The 15,934-nt window shown below is 27.9% G+C and overlaps 2 protein-coding genes across 2 annotated transcripts; both read left to right on the top strand.

Annotated features, from left to right (window-relative positions):
- The first annotated feature begins 5,344 nt into the window (after positions 1–5,344).
- On the top strand, positions 5,345–6,716 carry LOC137831713 (E3 ubiquitin-protein ligase ATL6). The gene has a single exon (XM_068639499.2). The coding sequence runs from the start codon at positions 5,378–5,380 to the stop codon at positions 6,500–6,502; it is 1,125 nt and encodes a 374-aa protein (XP_068495600.2). The 5' UTR covers positions 5,345–5,377; the 3' UTR covers positions 6,503–6,716.
- Positions 6,717–10,620: 3,904 nt separating this feature from the next.
- Positions 10,621–12,920, top strand: LOC137831712 (uncharacterized). Its single transcript, XM_068639498.1, has 3 exons — positions 10,621–11,048; positions 11,171–11,246; positions 11,505–12,920. The coding sequence occupies exons 1-3, from the start codon at positions 11,019–11,021 to the stop codon at positions 12,743–12,745; spliced, it is 1,347 nt and encodes a 448-aa protein (XP_068495599.1). The 5' UTR covers positions 10,621–11,018; the 3' UTR covers positions 12,746–12,920.
- Positions 12,921–15,934: the final 3,014 nt, after the last annotated feature.

Below are 15,934 nucleotides of genomic sequence, written 5' to 3'. Positions count from 1 at the left end.
CTCGCCCCAAATTGTCATTCTTAGTTGTGTTGTCCGGAAGTCATTTAAATTACACAATCCGTAAGATACTTTTTCCAAAATATAATTTTAAGTTCTACCATCTGAAATTTTTATGGATCACGTCCGGAAGAGAAAACAACCAAGGTGGGAAGGGTATATGTCTACGGTTAATTTTGTCTTTTACGCCTCAATGGGTGTAAGAGTAAACTATGGAGATGCAAAAAGAAATCCCCTAAAATATTAAGACTCTTCGTTTTGAAGTTGGGCAAAACCCAATAGTTTGGATCAATTCATGAGTTCTTTGGTGGGATTTCTTCACACACCCTCATAATTTCCTCCTGCACGTCTATATTTTAAAAAATATAAAAAAAAATATTCTGGATTTAAAATATAAAATTTTTATTTGAATTGTACAAATTAAAATACAATTTATATTCTTGATTTAATATTTTAAAATAAATAAAAAATAAAAAATGTAACCTTTAGATTCTATGATCCGAAAAATATTCTGAATATTCAATAAAAAAATATCAGAATAATTTGGATATTTTTGAAGTATAGAGGTTCAAAAAACCGCATGAAGGTGCAGATAGTAATGCAAGGAGATGCAGGAAGAAATTCCCGTTCTTTGGTCAGTTTAAAGCTGTGATTTTTGTTGGGCCCAACAGAGTAGTGAAAAATTAGGAAGAGAGTCGTGTCATCAGATTAATTTATAGATTAAAAAGAAACACGACTAATTTTGTTAGAAAGTAATAATATATTATTATTCCTTATATTATAGTCCAAGCATATTATTTTTTACGCCTTATGTTTTTTTATCTTTTAAAGTGATGTTCATTTAAGATAAAATATAGAATGCATTAATATTATGATAAAATAGTTTTATTTAATAAAACTGTTAAAGAAGTTAAAATGTAAATTGTAAATTTGATTTTAAGTATTTATATAAAATATTAATAAATAAACATATAGTAAAAATATTTAATATTTTAAATAATAAATATTTCAAGACACGTTAAAAATGTAAGCATATAATTACATTTTTTTTTCTTTTGGGGATTTTTGAAAAAAATTAACCTAGACCTTCCTATCTTGTGATAGGGTTTAGGGAGTGTGATAAGGTGTATTGTTTAGAATTTAAAGTTTAGGAAGTGTTATTTTTTTTTTTTTGATGTCATTGTCAAGTTTAAAAGAATGTGTATTTGAGAAAAAAAACTAAAAGAAAAAAATATAAAATATTGAAATAGAAAGGATGTTATATATTTCCATAATTTGGATGAATGAAAAATAATTAAAAAATTTACAACTAAATTTAACTGACCCATTATAAAAAATAACGCTCTCTGTGAATCATAAATAACTCCAAAAAATATTCTTACACAGAGGATTGATATAAGGTAACGATAAAATTCAACATTGGCATGGAAAGTTTAAAACTCCATTTTCCAACTAAATTAAAAAAACTACAATATTTTTCCTTTCTATGCCAAGTATAACTAAAACTGACGTAAAATAGTATTGTTAAATAATTATTTATATTGAGTCTCAATTGTTGAAATAAGAATACAAATCATATTACATTATTTCAACTATCTTTTGTAAAATTATATTAATATGTAAAGAGAGAAATTATTTTTGGAAATAAATTGACATGCTTAAGCACTTAAAAAAGAATGACGAAACATGAAGGTGAATGTAGTTAAATATGAAGGAAGTATGAGTCTATTAAATAGGGATTGTGAAACATTAGAATCTCTGAGCATTGTTATTATTGTATCCATATGACCAAAGTGAGAATTGTTGTAGCTATGTGAGGAAAAAGTCTCGAGCAAAGTAACAATGAGTGTAGGCTAGGCATGTAATGTGAGAAATAAAATATTGTTTGAGTAAATAAAGCTAGTGCACGATCTTTGAATAAAAGTTGTCAATGGTATGTCAAACTTTTTCATTTGGTGTCCATGCAAAGTTGTCAATGTTGAAGACAACTTCTTCAAAAGTTACCAACGGTGAAGACAACTTTTTGTTATAAAACTGAGAAAAAAAGTGAAACAAAGTGTAGCGTGCGTGATGGTTTTCTGTACACTGAAAAAAAAATGTCACATTTCGTATATGAGGATTTGACTCGCCAATAAAAATTGAAATAATTATGTTAAATTATATTCAATTCAGACACAATATTTGTTATATTTATAAGAGCAATGGAGGTTTGTAGCCTTGTACTCATTCTTTGTTCTACTTCAATATTTTTCAATTGTTGTATCCACAAAAAAAAAATTGAAAAAAAGATTTGTGAGATACATTATTTTTTCCTTCTAATGTAAAGTTGAAACAAAATGGTAAATGTAATGTAAACTTTCCCTAATATTCTTGTTTATAATATTTTTTCCTCCTATTTAGGCAACACATATATAATTGATATTGTGGTAGATTAATGGATTTAATTGATATTGCATGTATCATTGACAACTTTGACTTAAAATGTTTTTTTTTTATATTTTCTTTCTGTAATTATCCATTTTTGTATAATACTCAAAATGAGTTCCACCATTTTAGTAAATTTTTCTAACATTTTGATTTGAGATTTTGGAATTTCTAATATCAGTTATTCAAATTTTGACAGTGGTAACTTTTAAACAATATCAATGAACCTAAAAACATGGTTCTATAACCTTTCAAACTCATTTCTAATTATTATTTTAGTCTCAGAATTACAACAACAATCTAAGAATTAAATTGTTGTACAATAAATCAAGAATCTTACAACAATAATGCTGATAAGAATGCAACTGCCAACTTTCAATGAAAGAATGCAAAACACAACAAACAACAAAACATAACAATTATGAACTTGTCAGTAACTTGGAAGAAACAGTGAAGGTATGTGACAGAGTTGTGCCAAGAGCTAGTATTTAAATATAAAGATAAAATTTAATATAAAGTAATTAAATAAATATAAATACAATACTTAAATGATAGATTTAATGGGTTTTATTTAATAATAAGAAAAAAAACTAATATGCTTCAAAATCTTATCAATGACATCTAACAATTTATTTATTAGAAAAAACATTGACTTTTTCCAGGGTAGTTAATTCTTAGATTGGATCGAACTGCACTGTACATATATAGTTAGTTAAAACATTGAAAATGCATTATTTATTCTAATTTGAAATAACCATCCTTCTAGAAGTTATGCAATTATTTTATCTTCCTCTAATTGCATCACCTACATCCTTTATTCAAACTTTATGAGTTTTTTGTATTAAAAAAATATATTCAAAGTTCAAAAAACAAAGTCTAAGCCATCATAGTTTATCTCATATTCAAAGCTAGACCAAACCAATAAAAAAATAAGCAAGGATTTTGGACAAAGTCTTTAACAAAAACTCAAAAAAAAAATTTAATCGGAGAGTTTCTTGGAGATAGATTTGTGTATATTATAGTAAGAATATATATTTGTTTAAAGGGAAATGACTTATGGATGAAAATAAGCAGAAAAAAAATAATCCTTTCTATAGAAAATTTGATTAAAAAAATGTGTTAATTTCATTGGGTCTTCTATATTTATTTTCTACTAACCCAAGAGAAAAAAATAGAAAGTGATTTTTTTTTTTGAAATTTTTAAAATTATATCTCTATTTTCACAACAAATATATAAGTAACTTTCTAATTATACAATTACTTAATTTTAATTAATTTATTATTTTTAAAAATAATAATTTTTTCTTGATTTTTCATTATACCTTCTTCTCAAACCAATAAACACACTTCTTAACTTATTCTCTCTTTTTTTTTCCTTTTATTTGCTATTGAGTAAAAAAAAAAAAGAAAAAAAAATACTGTGATTAACCAATATTGGTCAACGATGTTGGAGAAGTAACCATAGTTATAACACCCACCTGTAATGAAGGAAAATTTCTTTGAAAAAATAGATGTTGACTAATGATAGTTCAACTGTTGACTATGGCTTCCACACTCAACTGCAAGAAGAACTAGTCAAAGTTTACTTTCTTTTGCCTTTAAAAAATCTCATTTAAACAAAAAAAAAATTATCAGTATTTTCAAAATATTAATATGTTGCATCATAAAATATTTATATGTTTATTGAATCTGAAACCATATAAAAGAAATTATTAATGCAAATTTATACTCGATTCAACTTGTACTAGATTTGGTCAAACTTCGCGGCATATTTTTTTTTTATTATTGGGCTTTATGTTTTTTTAATTCCCCTCGAATTGGGCTAAATCGGAGACTCTTAAGTGCTACCCCAATCCTTCTTTGGATTAAAAAATAATTTAATTTTCCTTGTAAATTCTTGTTCCACTTAAATTGTTTTTTATAAAAAAAAATGTGAAGTTACTGCAAATAAATATTTTTAATAAGTTGAATGAAACATGCATTTTTTATCACTGCTAATCATACTCATCATTTCAATAGGAATTATTTTTCTATTTTATTTAGTTTTTAATTGTATTATTATTATTATTCCTGAAACGTATTTTTTTTTAATGTAAAATAATAAGTTCTTTAATTATTTTGAGAAGTTTTTTTGTGTAGCTTCTACCACAACTAACTTTCAAACACAAAAACAAAACAGTGTTTTGTATAATTCGTAATTTCTAACCAAACAAATACTAATCTCAGTTTTTATAGAATCTCTAAGAAATAATTAAAATCATTTGTTATAAAATGTAGATTTTATTTTTACATAACGACTGTAAAATCTACACTAAAAAAATGTGGAAATTAAACCATTTAATTATTATTTTTTATTGAATTTCCATGGATTTGGTCATGTAACTAACGGATGACCAGTTTTTGTCTATAATTAACCAGAAAACAAATACAGAGAATTTAGGCTTCATTTTTTTCCTTTTTTTCTGCAATATATTATCGAAATTTGGTAAAATTATTATTTGGAAAATTGTTCGTATTATTATATGTTTGGCTATAATCAATCACACAGTGAATAAATCCCTCAAGTAATACGAGTAAACCAATGTCCAAATTTTTGTTTATTACATAAATTAATTTATTTCGAAAACAATAAGACATGTTTTATGAAAAATATTTTACTGTAACTAATAGGAGGGAAGTTTTTATTAATAATTAATTTTATAAATAAAGATTTTTTTTTGAATGATCTTGCTAAAATTACGCTAAATCCCAGGTAGTTCCTTTATAGTTTTAGAAGAAATTGAATATTTTTGTGAAATCATGAAATGTTTGTTTTGTGTGTTGAAGGAAGCAATATTTTCTCCACTTTCAGTGGAAGCTTCCAATGCTAGCTGTAGCACGTTTGCACTCTGACCAAGAACACTCTCTTTTAAATAACATAACAACACACACTTTCTCTCACTCTTCATTCCACAAAATGAAGAAACACCATCACCACGCAACCCTATTCCTGCTCCTCCAATTCCTGCTGCCGTCAATTCCAATCGCCGTCGCGCAGGGCCAGCCCCAGTCCGATCCAAACACCGACCCAAACCTAAACCGCTTCAACCCCTCTCTAGCCGCAATCATCGTCATACTAGTGGCGGCGCTTTTCGTCATGGCCGTTTTCTCCATCTACGTACGCCACTGCGCCGATGCGCCTTCCAACAGCGTTAGGCCTCTCACCTCCGCACGCTCCAGAAGAGTCGCGCGTGGCCTTGACCCCGCCGTCATCCAAACCTTCCCCACCCTCGAATACTCCGAGGTCAAGATCCACAAGATCGGAAAAGAAGACTTGGAATGCGCGGTGTGTTTGTGCGAGTTTGAGGATACCGAAACGCTGCGTTTGATCCCCAAGTGCGACCACGTTTTCCACCCCGAGTGCATAGACGAGTGGTTGAGCTCCCACACCACGTGTCCCGTGTGCCGCGCCAACCTCGTACCAACAGAATCCATGGATTCTGACGCCAACAACGGCGCCGACGCTGTTCCCGATCCTCAATCGTTAACGCCAGACGTTGAAGCCCAAAACGACGCAGTCGAAGCCGCGCCAGAGCAGCAAAACGCGGACTCTGACCGTTTCTTAACCGAACCGGAAGTTCTTTCTCTGGAAAAAACGCTGAACCGGAACCGCACACGTGGATCGCGGTCGAACCGGCTTCGCCGGTTCTCGAAGTCGCATTCCACCGGCCACTCGATCGTTCAACCGGGCGAAAACACTGACCGGTTCACTCTGAGACTTCCTTTGGAGGTTCGCAAGCAGGTAATAAACCGGCAATTGCATCGTGCAAGTAGCTTGATCGTGTTACCGAGAGAAGGTAGTTCGAGGCAGGGTTACCGAACCGGAGGAGAAGGGAGTAGTAGGGGGAAACAGTCAAGGCGGTTGGACCGGAGTTTGAAATCGGACCGGTGGATTTTCTCGATAGCTGCGCCGTTTTTCGCAAGGGCGCTGTCTATTAGATCCCCCAGGGTGCGGAATAACGACGTTGAAGGAACGTCGTCGTCTTCCACCGCGCCGATTATGCCGCGGACGGCCGTTGACTCGGCTCGGCCACCGGTTTAACCGGAGAAGCTTGTCCATGTAACTTTTTTTTTTTTTTTTCCTTTTATTCAATATTTTTATTTTGGCTGCAAAAATTGTACAGGGGTGTGTTATTAATAAGCTAGTTTAGCGAGTTTATTTTGTAGTAATTGTGATCATATCAGAAGATTAAGCTTTTTGGTTAACTTTAGATTTTACAGTGATAAAAAAAATTCAGTATCCATTGTTTTGAAAATTATTTTGCTGTACTTTCTTTATTAACTAATTTATACCTTTTAAAAAATTATTTAAAAGCATAAAATTAATCAGTAACTTGTATTTCTTAAATTATCCTTAACGCATTTAAAGAAGGAATTCAAGATAAATTAAATTAGCGTAGAAAAAAATTTGTTATTCGATTCACAATATTTATTAACACTTTAGTAAAAACATCTTAATTAATGAAATACATTTCAGAAAAAATAATTAATGCAGTGTTTAACCATAAATAAACTTTATAAAATATATTGAATTTTCATGAAAAAAGTCACAAAATAACAATAAAAAATCTGCGTATTTTTCTGAAGTGAGTTGGCGCGTTTGTTGGTAAGAAAATCGGTGGCACTTTAATTAACGCGTTTGAGAAACAGAACAAAGTATTCCAAAAAGTGATGAATATTTTGTTTGCCTGCAAGAATCAAATTCCTTTTTATTTTGTGTTCTAAATTCAACCATGCCACTTTCCTTCTTTATTCCTTCTTCTTCTATTTTTTAGTTGGAAATTTGGTGATTGGTTTTTTAATCCAAACTAGTGTACACACTATGTATATAGGTACTATATTCCTTTGACTTTAGTGTCAATTCAACTTTTTCTTTACTTTCTCTTTTATTATTTTTCTCTTTCTTTTGCTTTTCATCATCGCTTTATGCTTGCACTGAGAACAAAAAATTAACAACATTTACAATTTCATTCGAGTATTGTTAAGTTCACTCCACCCTTTTAACGTAAGTTTAACTTTTGTGAATTATTCTATTAACTCCCTTTTCTCCACGTCAAGGATAATTTTATGGATAATTTGTCAGTGGTTTTTCTTTTCTTTTGACCTACATGTTTAATCGATATTTATTGGAATATTGGGCCGATTAATTTCAAAATTCTATTTATTTTTTTCTTTTCCAATGTTACCTATGAAGCTCAAACACTTCTCTTAAATGGCGTGTCGGTATCGGATACTGTATCGGACACCGACACTCGTATGATACTTATAGAACACGTATTTAAAAAGAAAATACATTAATTTTTTAAAAACTCAAACTTATTGTATAAATTTTTATTATGATTATAAAAATAAGAAACAAATCATTTTGAACCAGTCATGAAAAATATTTTTCTGCTCCAAAAAATAATCTGGAACATACTTTTGCACATAAATCTTTATTGGTAATTTATATAATTTATAATTATATAATATATAGATCCATATTTCCGTGTCTTACATTTTAGATATTATACGTATCTTCGTGTCCATGTGTTGTATCAGTATCTGTGCTACATAGGTTTCATCCCTAACTTATTGCATTGCTTAATAGATGTAATTACAAAAATGCTATTTAACCTATTTAATAGATGGAAGAAAATAAATTTATAATTTATAAAATTTGCAATCAAAATAAGCTTTATTATACAAGCATTAATTTATTTTATACTATTTAAAATCCTTTCTATCTATATACTCACCAGTAGTGGTCGCACGCAACAAAAAAAAAGAAGAGAGAATATGGATTTAGGGTAGCAAGAAGCTATTAATGGATTATTACCATCGAATTGAAAACTGCTACCTATACTTTTCAATATTTAAAAATTATAAAACTCAGTTACAATAATACTGTAAATTAGATAAATGGTCAAGTATTTTTTTATGCATGATTTTATATATTATTTATCATTCTTAACCTAAAATCTTCTAATCTCAATTCCAACTTTAGACATTTTTTTAATTTGTAAAACGTTTTAAGTCAGCATAATTTGCAAGCTTATTTCAATCAAGTAAATCCTAATGACAAAAGATTATGTTGACATTAAAAAAATCTAAGAATCACTATACTTATACTTCAACAAACTAGTTTATCGGTTTAAAACATATAAGTTATAAACTTATCAAATATTAAATTACCAACTAGCTTATTATATAATTTTGACGCACAGACCCATTAACATAAATTGATATACTATGAATGTTTACTTTCTAATGTAATATTACAAACCAATAGTTTAAACTACATATTTTTAATAAGACATGGCCTTTTAAATTTTGGAGAATAGAAAAGATATGTGTTGGAAAATGAAAATGAAAATGTATGCATATGCATAAAGTCTATCATAACAAGTGAATTATATAAGATGTTGTTGGAGATCATAAATCGACTAGAGATAAAAAAAAATTAAAAGAGCAAATTTAACGTAGTGCATGCTAGTTTGTCTGCATTTTCTTCCATTTATCTTAGGTGCACTTATAAAGACATTACATAATATATAAGTGGGTACAAATCTCAATTTATAAGTCAGTTTTATAAGTTTAAGTTAAGCTTAAGATTCATTTCTTAATATGGTATAAAACCATTTAGAACATATCATAACAAGAGTTTGTTGGATTTATAAAGTCACCTGCCTGCTATTGGATCATTATCGAACTATCCATTATATAGTCTCACATGAGTTGACAGTCTCGGTGTGAGAGTGTGTTGAAAATCTCATATCGACTAGAAATAAGAATATTTCATAATACATAAGTGAGTATAAATCTCGATTAAGTCGATTTTATAAGGTTGAATTATACTTAATGTCCATTTCTTAATAATTGGGAAATACTACTAAAAAATCATTCAACAAAAACCAAATTTAGAGACTAAAAATAATTAATTGCTATATTAATTAAATGATATCTTGGTAGATGATCAAATACCAATTTAGAAACTATTTATCAATAATAAAAACTAACTTATATACCAATAATTTTTTTAATATCTAAAATAATATCTAATTTAATCAATATAATAATTAATAATTACTTTTTGTCTCTCAAATTGAATTTTATTTAATAATTTTTTTTAGTAAAATATAAAAAAATAATAATCAACTAGATAATATTTAAGCCTAAGGAATTAACAAAACGAAAACATCTTTCCTCTAGTATTCTTTAGGATACTCTGATGAATGAATTAGACGAAAGCATTTGTATAAATTGAAACTATGCTTCTACTAGTAGTAGAGTTTTAAAACAAACAATCTTTGAGTTTGAACTTAGAAGAAGGGAGGGTGGAAATAGCAAAAGACAAGGATGTCTGAGATAAGTTATTGTCTTTTTCCCACTGTACCAGGAAAGTACATATGCCACCCACTGTTCCAGGAAAGTACATATGCCACCCACTGTTCCAACCATCGTACCCAATGCAAGTGCAGATCCTTTGCCTGTTCCAATCAACATATATTTTAGTTTAATTTCATATACGTTTTCAACATTTTTATGTTTTTGCTGACCAAAAAAAAAACATTTTTATGTGTTTTTTTTAAAAGATAACATTTACATACACTACTATAAATATTTTAAGAGAAATTATAACAACTTAACCATTTATAAAAAACTAATGAAATTATAACATTTACATACACAGTTAATAAGTATTTTAAGAGAAATTATAACAACTTAACCATTTCTAAAAAACTAATATGAACAGTTTTTTTTTTCTTTTTATATATACAGGACCAAATTTGTAGGAGTTTCGGTCAAAATAACTGAAGTTATTTTAGGATTTTTTTAACAAAAATAGTTTAATTTTATGTAGAATTTAATAAAATTGACAATTTTAAAAATATATTATTCATATGGATAATTTATTTTAGTATAACAACATATTTTATCATGAAAAAGTTGTGCAAAGATAACATAATTTTTAATTTGTTTGAGTGAACATAAAAAATTGTATTCACTAAAATAAATTTAATTTTTTTAAATAAATTCTTAAATGCTTTATACATATAAAAAGAATTAAAAGTAATCAAATACTGACAGGGGATAAGCAAAACCAAAAGACAAAATAATATTGAAGTAGTTGAAGTGTGAGTTTCATACACTATATCAAACTCAATTTTAAAACAGTAAGAAACTCTCAATCACAATTAACTCTTCATTCAAAACTTGAAGTTGGTTTTATTAATAATGAAGCAAAAATGGTAGTGGGGCATTAACTATAGAACAATGAATATTTTTTGGTTAATGCAGGTTTGAGAATGAAGCTTCCTCCACCGCCTTGTCTGTGAAAGACAACTCATTGTTCCTTTTTTGTTTATTTCATGGTTTATATAACCGCCTTCTATTCTATATAAATAAAGGAACTCTCTTCTGTAAGAGTCACTGTTTTCACTCTCCATGGATACTTGATCATCTTCACACACAAAATCAATTGCACCTTCTTCAACACTCTTCTTCCTTATACTTCATTTCATACTACTCATATCTACTTTCTTCTTTTCTTTTTATTCTCTGCTCCCTCATTAAGAATGAGTAAACAAGACTTTCTGAAAATTCAGGTACACTGCACACTTCATTCTACAGTACTGTTGTTTTGTTACAGTTATGTTTCTGTGTTTGGTTTTTGGGTTCATGAAATGTTAATTCTGAGCTGATTTTGCTATCTTCGGTCTACTTGTAGACTTGTGTTCTCAAGGTTAATATCGACTGCGATGGCTGTGCACAGAAAGTAAAGAAAATCCTGCAGAAAATCGATGGTACATTATTCTTAGCATACCCCTTTAGTTTTTCTTATTTCAAAATTTGTTTTCATGTTAATATGCTTCATTCTCAACTTTGTTGCCATGTCAATTGATCAACATGTCCTGCTTTTTCTGTTTTGCAACTCTCCTTAATTAGATGCACAGTTGGTGTTTGTTATTTGGGGTCTTCAACTTTACTGTGTTTATGTTGTTCTAATTTTTGTGAGATTAGATTCAATTTTGTAAAAAGAAATTGTTATTGTTGCTGTGCAGGTGTGTATTCTGTGAAAGTAGATGCAGGTGAAGGGAAAGTGGTAGTGGCAGGCGATGTGGATCCAGAGAAAGTGGTGAAAAAGCTGAAGATGGGAGGGAAGCATGCTGAGATATGGGGTGGCCAGAGAGGAATGATGAACAATAGGAACTATCCCATCAACCCCCAATTCCAGAACATGCAAGTTGATAATAACAAAGGAGGAAGGGACATGAAGTCCCAAAATCTGAAGGGTCAGAAAGGGAGTGATGGTGGTGGTGGAGGTCAAGGTAAAGTGGGTCAAATGGCACAAATGAAAGGGGTTCAAGATCTGAAGGTACAAAAATCTGTGAAGTTCAAGTTAGATGAGGAGGAATTTGATGCTAGTGATGATGGTTTTGATGAATATGAGGACAATTTTGATGACTATGACGAAGAGGAAGAGGAAGGATTAGGCCATGGGCATGGCCATCCAATGCATCATAACAAGATGATGCCAAAGATGGGGGATGGACGTGGGCCTCATGGGCCTGCTGGTGTAATGAATGGGCCTGCCATTAATAATGGCCATAAAGGCAATGCTGGTGGGAGTAGGAATAATAATGGAAGTGACAAGAAAGGTGATGTCATTGATCAAGCAATGCTAATGAAGGGGAAAGGTGGAAATTACAATGGAGCCAAAGTTGATAACAATGAGGAGAGGAAAAGTAGCCAAAAAGGTAAAAAGAAGAAGGATGGGGGATTGCTAGGTAGGTTTCTAAGCTTTGGGAAAAAGAGCAATGAGGTGGGATTAGGAGAAACAACTTATACCAATAAGAGCAAGAACCAAAACAATGAAAGTGGAAATAAGAAAGGCAATAGTAAACATGATTTTGATTTTCTTGATTATGACAAGACCCCTCTTCTTCATAAGAATGGCAAAATAGATCAGATGAAGCCAAGCTCAAAAGTGGGAAATTACCATCAGGCAGTGCAAGATGATGATGCTTCTGGACATTATCAAGGGAGGCAAATGCAACATGTTCCATATAACAACCTTCAACAACAGCAATACATGGGAATGATGATGAACCAACCTCAACATCAGCATCATTATCAGCATGAGCCAAATATGAACATGATGTATCCAACAAACATGATGTATGGTAGGCTTTATCCATCTATGAACTACATGGCACCACCTCCAATGCCATCTCACCCAATGGCTGATCCTATTACTCATACTTTCAGTGATGAGAATGTGGAGAGCTGCAGTATCATGTAGTAGTTACTAGTTACAACTATTAGAGTCTATGTTTTTGTCTTTTGGGAGTTCATAGGACTTGTAAATGAATAATCTTTAGATTATAATGTTTGTTCCAATTATGGAGTAGTTTTTACATTATTCAGACAATTGTTTAGTGACTTTTTTTAATAACAAAGTTAGACAGTTGTCATAATTTGGAACACAATTATTTGGAGATGGAGTGAGAGTGTGGCACAGCCAAAGCACCGACAATGTCTCACTAGATCTTCTCAAAGTTGTACATTACCTAAAGTGAAACTAAAATGGATCCAAAAATGCTTTAGGTTTTGTGTTATAGATCAAAAGTGGAACCATTACAAGACAAAATATTGAATAAAACACCCCACCAGTTTGTAGCAAGAGGTATTCTTGGTATATTTTTTGAGCTTCAAATAAGGTCATAATTTTGGCTTTCTTAAATAGGAAATTACAACTTGAAACAGATAATTAATCAGTAATCTTTATCTTTTCTAGCTGGAATCAAGGCTAGATAGGATTGTTTGGCTTTCTTAATTAGGAAGTTACAACATTTAAAATTGTTAATTAATTAGTATAATCTTGAGTTACTAAGTATTAATATTGATTTACCAGTTACATTTGGATGGAAAATGGAAATTTGTTGAGGTTTTAGAAGATAATATATATAAGTAGTGAGTGGTAGGTTAGGTTTATAATAGTTTTTATTAAATACCATGAAATAGACTATTATTTTATCAGTTTTTTAATTTTTTATATCTTTTTAAACTAAATAATTAACTATTAACAATAAAAAATTACCAATAATAAAATTATAAAAATATTTATTTTTATAATTATTTTTTATAGATACTTTTATAATATTAATATAAACGTTTGGTAATATATTTTAATTTAATAATTATTGTAAGAATACTTTATTTGTTATTATGAAAAAAGTGAACATGGTATATATTTTATTATTGTATATAATTTTAATTTAACTTAAATTAATTCAAAAATAATCTAACAAATTCATTTCTGAAAAATTGTACATTATTCTTATATTGTTTCTGCAAAACCAATCTTACTTATTTGATCTACAAGTGAAAAAGGTGAAAATACTACCTAAATTTGTGTACCAAACAGGATAAGTACAAAATAGAGACTTGAATTATGTTTTTAAATTTGTTTTTGAAATCTTTTCATAAGTAATTTCCTTATATGAATGTTCAAAGACACAACTTCAATACGTAATATCTTTATTTGCTAAAAACATTGACTTATTTTCATTACTACTTCCCTTCTCTTCTTAAGTTAATATAAGTAATAATAACATGCAAGGTAAATTAAACGAAGGATAAAAAATATATATAATATATTTTATACTGGATAATTATTAAAAAAAAAATTAAAGTCACCTACTCATAATTATTATGAACGAATTTGGATTCGTAAATATACGTAAAATTGAGTTATCTTAATATTTAGATTTTTGTATGGAACAACCAACCAATTTTGTGATGAAATTCGTATATAATTTTGATGCTTAGAGACGAAAATTTCTACAATCCATATGTAATAATAATTGAATCGTATGTAAATAAAGTTATGCATACAGATTAAAACATTTGTTAAGAAATTAAAATTGATATTAATATTAATAATTTTACTAATAATGTTAATAATTTTATTAATGATATTAATAATATTATTATTACTATTATTATTATAATATTATTATTATAATATTATTAATGTTATTATTAATAATATTAGTATTGTCGATAAAAAAAAGTATTATTAATAATATTATTAATTTTTTATTAATATTCTTGTTGACATAATGCAGGAGAAACATAAACATAATAATTATAATAATAATAATAATAATAATATTATTATTATTATTATTATTATTATTATTATTATTATTATTATTATTATTCATATAACTTAAACTGCTAGTCTATTAAATATAAGAACATTCACCCTTATCCCGTGTTTGTTTCAAGCTACGAAAAGTTATGGAACAAAGAAAAACTAGTAAAACTCGAAAAACTAAGATCTTAAATTACGTAAAACGAAAAAAAATCTTCTCATACTTTTCATCTTCACTTGCAAATAAAGTTTGATTTTTAATAACTCATAAAGTTAATCTATTACAGTTAAATAAAATGTAACAAGTATTTTTTTTTATTTTAAATAATAAATATTTATAATTTATAATAATTAAATTTATAATAAAAAATAAAAAAAATAAAAAATAAAATAAAATATTAAAATAATAAATAAAATAAAACTAATTAAATATTGGATGATTTATTTTAATATAGTTTTATTTTGAAATATTATTTATTTATTTATTAACGTTTTATAGTAAGTTATGTTTTAATTTAAAATTTATTTTAACTTTAATTTATATTTTTAATTTTTTATTCAATATATTATATGTTTTATTATATATATATGTGTTTATAATTATTATATTAAATATATATTATATATTTATATTATTAATTCATTAATATTTATATACATTATTATAAAATAAATATAATTCATTATATAATATAAATAATAATAATTATTAAAATAATCAAAAAATATTAATAATTATTAAAATAATAAAAATTTATAAAATAATAATAATAAATTAATTAAAAGAATTATAAATAAAAAAAATACAATTTTAATCACATGTTATATTACTTAAAAAAATTTAAAAAAAATTCTTTTCTGTACTCTTCAAAAAAAAAAAAAAATTCTTTTCACTTTCTTCTTTCTTTACCTTAATGCAAACCGTCTCAAACTCTTGACTCTTTCTAATGTTTTGACTCTTTCTTCTTTAGTCTACATTTTAACGAATTTTTAATTAATAAAAAGAAATAACAAATACTTTCATTCAACTTTATTTTACATTATCATAAATAATAATTTATTCAAATGAAGGTTAGGAGTAGATGAGCATCTTACAAACACTAATTAAAAAAAATATATATATAAAAAAAATCCACAGATTAAGTTATTATATAACAATTTTAGTTTATAAAAAAATTATTTTATTTTCTTAAAATAGGTTCAAAAGAATTTGAAAACTATTTTACCTATTTTTATTTCTAGTCTTAAAGTTTTGAGAAGATTTTACTGTAATCTTGTCCTAATTGAATAATTTATGGCTGGATTGATTCTGTATGTTGTATGGTTGATAAT

Source organism: Phaseolus vulgaris, chromosome 6 (genome assembly GCF_051622355.1).
Source record: "Phaseolus vulgaris cultivar YP4 chromosome 6, ASM5162235v1, whole genome shotgun sequence".
Taxonomy (NCBI): Eukaryota; Viridiplantae; Streptophyta; class Magnoliopsida; order Fabales; family Fabaceae; genus Phaseolus; species Phaseolus vulgaris.
This window is presented reverse-complemented; position numbering and strand designations above follow the sequence as displayed.